Genomic DNA, 6,199 nt, shown 5'->3' with positions numbered 1-6,199 from the left:
CAGGCCGAGGGGGCGAAGGCTCACCGGGTGACGGCGGGGTTAGCGGCAGCAGGATCTCCGGGAGGCGCCGGGCCGGCCCCTGGAGACTGGGGCGGCCGGTTACTAAGCCGGGGAAGTGGCGCGGCCCGCGGAGGAGCTGCCCTGGCCGCAGCGCCAGTTCGAGCGTCCGCCGGCGGGCAGGGCCTGGGGAGGGTGGGGGAGCAGCCCCCGCACACAAGTGTCGCCATGCAGCCGGCGGAGAAAGCCTCCTACAAGGTCACCTGGGGTGAAGCGGCGTCCCAGCAGCCCAGGTGGGCCGGGGATGAGGTGGCCGGGCTGCGGGGGGCCTCCCTGGAGGGGCAGGGCCGGGAGCGGGCGGGAGCCCTTGGGCGGCGCGAGGAGCCGGGAGAACCGGGCTGGGGTGCTGGCTCGCTTCCGGAGAGGTGTCCGGGGACGGTGACTTCCTCATTGCCCTGCCGACCAGCGAGCCCCGGCCTGGCCTCCCGAAGCGCCTTGGTGCTCAGTGACAGCCCTCGCCCTCACGCACGCCCCTCTGCAGGGCCAACGGCGCAGACCCAGACTCCACTTTCTTGCTCACCTGCCCACTCCCGACCCACGCTAACCCCGACGATGAGTGGGACCAGAGTGCCATTGGGAGCTACTACGAGCTGTTCGCGGCCGCACTGGGCAACCTGGAATGGCTGCGTTTCTGTCTGAATCGGGACCGTGACAAAATTCCGGCAGATGACAAGGTAAGGCCTTGGAGCTTGGGGGCAAGAAATGAAGTCCTCTGTATGCACAGAAAGTTCCTCACATAGTGGTTCTCTGGCCAAGATCTGCCTATGGAACATCCACAGATACCCTTTTCTGTGTAGATAGTCACCTTCTACGAGCAGACTCTGCTCTGTAGGTTAGGTTGGGGACCCTGGGGCCCCAATCCTGCTCAGTCTCCTCCTACCCTCCTCCCGCCCCCACAGGGCTTCACCGCCATCCACTTTGCAGCCCAGAATGGCAAGCTTACGTGCCTGCAGGTTTTGGTAGAGGAGTACAAGTTTCCCGTGGACCTGCCCACCAACAATGGCCAGACACCCCTGCACCTGGTCATCCACGGGGACAACAAGACCATGACCCTCCCCTGCATTCACTATCTACTTAACCAAGGGGCAGCCCTCAACACGTGAGTCCAGCCTGTGTCCAGAAAGTGTCTTGGAACCTGGGCAGATAGGGACCCCACTTCCAGGTAGACAGATCCATGCAGGACAGGCAGAGGGCTGTAGGGTGACAAGGATTGGGTCCCACATAAAGCAGTCAGTGAGCCCACATGGTGTAGTAAGGAGATCAGGCTCTGGGAGAGGACAGACCTAGTTCACATCCCAGCTTTGCCATCTGCTAGCAAACAGCAAGACCTCCAACAAGTCACTCAACCCTTAGCCTCAGTGCTCTGGTTACCAAGCTTGTCAGTACACTGGAGTCCCGTATGTAGCTTCAGAAATACCAGTGCCTGTGTTCCAGTCAAAGGCTGAAATTGGTATGGGGTGCCATCTGAGCTTTAGAAGGCCTAAAAGATTCCAAGGTGTTTCTAATTTGCAGCAAATTTTGGGAATTATTTCCTGAGTGTCTTCAACTGAAATGTGGGAGGATGACATGAGACTATTGTGGTGACGGAGTAAACGCATGGAAATGCCCAGATGGCCTATGGGAGACTGCACTCGCTCATATTTACAGAGCCCTGTGTGCTCGGCGCCAAGCCTGAGTCGAATACAGCAGTGAAGACAGGGAAATTGTCCCAGCCCTCATGAAGCTGATAAACTAGTGCAGGAGCAGACAGTGAACTAGCAAACCAATAAATGAACGAAATGACAGTGTAGTAAGTAGTTTCAAAGGAAATAAACAGGGCAATGAGGTGATGAGTAAAAGGGGTAGGGCAGAGGATCTATTTTGGAAGGGGAAGTCACCTCTAAGGAAATAACATTTAAATTGCAGCCCGAAAACTGAGGGCAAGGCAGCCATGAAAAGAGCTGGGGAAAAGAGTCCCAGGCAGAGGGAACATCATGTGCAAAGATCACAAGTTGGGAAAGAGTGGGGCAAAGTCAGAAGATGAGGGTGGGGAGGAGGCAGGGCCCAGGTCACGCAGGCCTTGTGTGCCATGGCCAGGCAGGGGAGGGGGCAGGAGGGCTGGCTGACTTAAGAGCCAATAAGGTTAGTGCCCTCTGAGCTCCAGCCAACCCAGCTCTTCTTCCAGCAGATCTTTACTGTGGCACACCCATATAGTCAGGCTCCCACCATTCGTTTAGTCCAAACCCTCCTTCTATGGTTGAGGAAATTGAAGCTCAGAGAGGAGAAGGGACATATCAGAGTCACCCAGTGGGCTAGTGGCAGAGCAGGTCTGGAACCTGGTTTGCCCACCTCTCTGATGGGCAAATGGCCATCCTTTCTGCCCTCTTCCCGGCTGGCGGGGCCCTCTACAGTCAGACATGCAATGGCTCCACACCCCTCCACCTGGCAGCCTGCAAGGGCCTGCTGAGCTGCGTGAAGGTGCTGGTGCAAAATGGCGCCAATGTCCACGCCCGAGATGCCATGGGCTGCAAGCCCATCGACTACTGCAAAATATGGAACCACCGCGACTGTGCCCGGTGAGGGTGTGAGAACCACCCACAGCCTGCCACCCCTTCCCTCCCTCCCAGCCCTTTCCTTGGGGCCCTCACCTGAGGCTGAGCCTTTACCAGGAGGGTCTGGGCTGGGAGATAAGTCTGCAGAAGAGACCCCCGGCCCCCCAGGATATTATTCCCAGGGCTTTCCACAGGGCCTCACCCCTGTGGGTATAGCACTGCCCTTCCTTGCCCTGAGGCCTTGGATCCTCAGCAGGGCGTGCTGATCAGACTATCACTTTCTTCTCTCACCTCAAGGGTAGTGGGAGGGGCCTTGGGCAGTGGGGAATGGCGTCTCTGGTGGCTCCTCCTACCCTCATCCGGGCCCTCAGCAGCAGCCGGTCTTCCCAGCCCAGGGTGAAGCTCGGTCACTGAAGGGTGACATACCCCCACCTTGGCGTCAGGTTCTTGAAGGATGCCATGTGGAAACGGGACAAGAAGGACTTTGCTCGTGAGATGGGGAAACTGAAGAGGCTCAAGGACGAGCTGGCCTTCATGGAACAAGACTACCTCACCGAGTATCAAGTAAGGGGGACGGGGGGGCAGGGGCACCAGGCAGCCACTGCTATCCAAGCAGGTGAGCAAGGGAGGCCATGACTCATACGCAGTTAGAAGAGTGGCTGGTAGCAGTCCCACCCAGAAAAAGCCTCCCTCTCCCCATCCTCTGAAATTCCACCCTTAAGAGCCACTTCCCTAGGTCAAAAGTCTCATTTTGTGTTAGAGAGTACATACAGCTTAAATTGGCAAGAAATACAGCACGCCTCCTAGCAAATTGCCTCCTTCTGGATGAGGAGGAAAATCTCTAGCGAGCTCCAGGCCCTGCCTACATTGGGATTCACACTGGTTAAAAAGATCCATCGTTGGGGCGCCTGCGTGGCTCAGTCTGTTAAGTGTCTTAACTTCGGCTCAGGTCATTATCCTGGGTCCTGGGATGGAGTCCCGTATCGGGCCCCCACATCGGGCTCCCCACTCAGTGGGAAATCTGCTTCTCCCTCTCCCCCTGCTCATGCTCTCTCTCTCTCAAATAAATAAATAAAATCTTAAAAAAAGAAGAGAAAGACCCATCCTTTGGGGCGTGTAGCTGGCTCAGTTGGTGGAGTACGTGACTCTTGATTTCAGGGTTGAGAGTTCAAGCCCCGTGTTGGCGGTAGAGATTACTTAAAAATGGTCTTTTTAAAAAAAAAATCCATCCTTTCCAACAGACACTGAGCATTTCCTCTCTGCTAGGCACCTGCTGGACCCTGCGGCTCCAAAGACAAATGAGATGTGGTCCCCTCACTCAAGGAGCTTAGGATCTAGAATGGGAGGTGGGTTATATTCCCACAGAGAAGGAAGGGTCCAGGAGGATGCCAGAGAGATAATGCTTAAGAAGACCTTTAAAGATGGGCAGCAGTTGGCTGTATGAAGAAGGGAAGGGCTGACCAGGCAGAAGGAACAGAGAGCCCTGTGGAGAGGCACAGAGGTACAGGAGAACGTGGTATATGCCGAGAAGCACAAAGTCAGTACAGCTAGGGGAACAGATGAGAGGTGGAGATTGCCAAGCAAGAGATTTGGAAGGGGCTCAGACCTATGATGGACCTTGGCTGGGGAAGAATGGGGAAGTAAAGCATTTCAAGCAGGTGTAAGGATATAGGATGCAAGAGCCAGAAAACCCAGAGAGAAGATGCTGGGAATCCTAAGTGGATCCAGAAGTGGGGAGGGCCTCAGGGCTGGCAAAATCCAATACTCCGGCTTGGTTCCAGCTGCATTTCTCTCCAGTTTTCTCAGCCCTGTCCTCTTCTGGTGTGTCACCCAATCCTCAGAGCCCCTTGTGTCCAGAGGAGGCAAAGCTCATCCGTTCCCGTGTCTCTAAACTTTCCCAGAAGCCCCTTGCAGATCTCCCCTTATCTCTTATTGGCCTCAGTTGGATCCTATGTCCATTCTTGTGCCAATCCCTACAGCTAAAGGAAAGCCATGTGCTGACTGACCTGGGTCTGGGGCAAGGCTGATGGAATTATTATGATTGGCTTAGCCTAATCAGAGCCTACCTCCTGAGCTGGGTCAATCTCCGTACCACCTGATGGCTTAGCAACGGTCCGGGGGGTGAGACACTGAAACAAGGGGGTGGACAAGGGGCAGTTCTGTGGCAAGCTGAAGGTTCAATTCTAGTGGAGGCAAAAACAGAGAGGTAGACCGAGTCATGACCACCCAGCCCAGAGAGCCAGCCAACTATATCCAACATACGAGGCCCACCACTTCCAGAAGCCAATCCAGACTGGCTCCCCCCAGTTCCAGGCCTTCCAAACCTTTCTGCTTTCTTCTTCCAGTGTCAAGGATTTGCCTTTCCTCCCCCATCAAACCAGAGATTCTCTCAGAGCAGGACATATCTCCACATCAGACGAGGGACTTCTCTGGAGGTGGAGGCTTGTCTCCCCCATGAGACTTGAGGTTTTCCATACGACAGGGACTGGAGACCTCACTTAGGGCAGAGGCCTTATCAGGTTGGAGGTCGGAGAGGTTCTACCTGCCCCATCAGCCCAAGGGCTCCCTTCGGGCAATAGTTATCTCCAGGTCAGAACAAGGGCTCCCATAAGACAGGAGTTTCTCTCATCAGACTTAGGCCTCCTGGGGCAGAACTGTATCTAGCCAGTGATACCTGAGGTTTCCAAGGGCTACAGCCACAAGGCCTCCCTCCACAGGAGGAGGGAGGAGGGGCAGCCCTCCATGACTATCTTGTACCCTCTGATGTTGCAGAAACAGCACCAAATTCTGAGAGAAGCTGATTTCAAGAAGTGGCTCCATCGCAAGCAGCTGCTCCAAGGCCAATCCCTGATCCGCAATGCCAAGCAAGCACCTTGTGCCCCACCCCAGGCGATTGCCATCCCCAAGACCCTCAAGCACCAGGGGCCTCGAAAGAGCTTCTACCCCTCCCCAGAGGCACGCCTGCGGCAGACATCAACGCCCAAGCTGCAGTCCTCGGGGACACCCACATCCATCTACATGCAGCCCATGGTCAGGCGGCCCAAGTCGTGGAATGTTAGCAACAATCCTGCCAGATCGCCCACCACCCAGATCGGCTACCCACAGGGCATCCGCCTAGGTGTGCATCCAGACCCCAGCCCAGAGCATGACTTCCACAGCTTCCTTAAGGTGAGGTCTGACCGGCACGGCGGTGCACAGCTGTGCACGGTGGCCGGCAACCGGGTGGCACCTGTGCCCCAGCTGCCTTTCAAGGTGGTAGTCCAAGAGCTGTACCCTTCGGTGCGGCCACGCAGGATGAAAGTGCCCCAGGGCTTTTGCCCTGTCAGCATGAGGCACGTGCCCCGGAAGTGGCTCTTGGGTGACAACAACTTCTGGACTGACACTCTGGCCATGAACCTGCGTGAGACATTTGATGAAGCCTTCCTGGCAGCTGTGCAAGCCCATCAAGGGCTCCCCACTCTGCCCTCCCCCAAAAGCCCCCCCATAAACTTATTTTGGTAGGCTGTCAACCTGAGGCAGCCCAGTGAAGGCTGAGGTGTGGTGATTCACGTTGGGGTTGGAAGAGAGGGAGAGGAGTACTCACAGGCTTTCCACTTCCCACTCCCAAGCTT

General features: G+C 56.1%; 1 protein-coding gene across 1 annotated transcript; it reads left to right on the top strand.

The window, feature by feature from the left end:
- The first annotated feature begins 225 nt into the window (after window positions 1–225).
- On the top strand, window positions 226–6,089 carry ANKRD53 (ankyrin repeat domain 53). Its single transcript, XM_088026625.1, has 6 exons — window positions 226–422; window positions 539–731; window positions 957–1,156; window positions 2,448–2,612; window positions 3,032–3,152; window positions 5,361–6,089. Exons 1-6 carry the CDS (start codon window positions 226–228, stop codon window positions 6,087–6,089), a joined length of 1,605 nt encoding a protein of 534 aa, XP_087882751.1.
- The last annotated feature ends 110 nt before the right edge of the window (window positions 6,090–6,199 follow it).

Source organism: Eumetopias jubatus, unplaced genomic scaffold (assembly GCF_037043125.1).
Source record: "Eumetopias jubatus isolate StellerSeaLion01/CBP00866 unplaced genomic scaffold, mEumJub1_p1.0 scaffold_9, whole genome shotgun sequence".
In the NCBI taxonomy this organism is placed as follows: domain Eukaryota; kingdom Metazoa; phylum Chordata; class Mammalia; order Carnivora; family Otariidae; genus Eumetopias; species Eumetopias jubatus.
Note: the sequence above shows the minus strand (reverse complement) of the source record. Positions and strands in the feature narration are given on the sequence as shown.

Bases quoted from the DNA above. Each gene is read 5' to 3' on its own strand.
- ANKRD53 (XM_088026625.1), top strand. From the start codon at position 226: ATGCAGCCGGCGGAGAAAGCCTCCTACAAGGTCACCTGGGGTGAAGCG. The intron at 732-956 runs GTAAGGCCTTGG...CCGCCCCCACAG, and splicing joins AAATTCCGGCAGATGACAAG to GGCTTCACCGCCATCCACTT. The intron at 1,157-2,447 runs GTGAGTCCAGCC...GGCCCTCTACAG, and splicing joins CAAGGGGCAGCCCTCAACAC to TCAGACATGCAATGGCTCCA.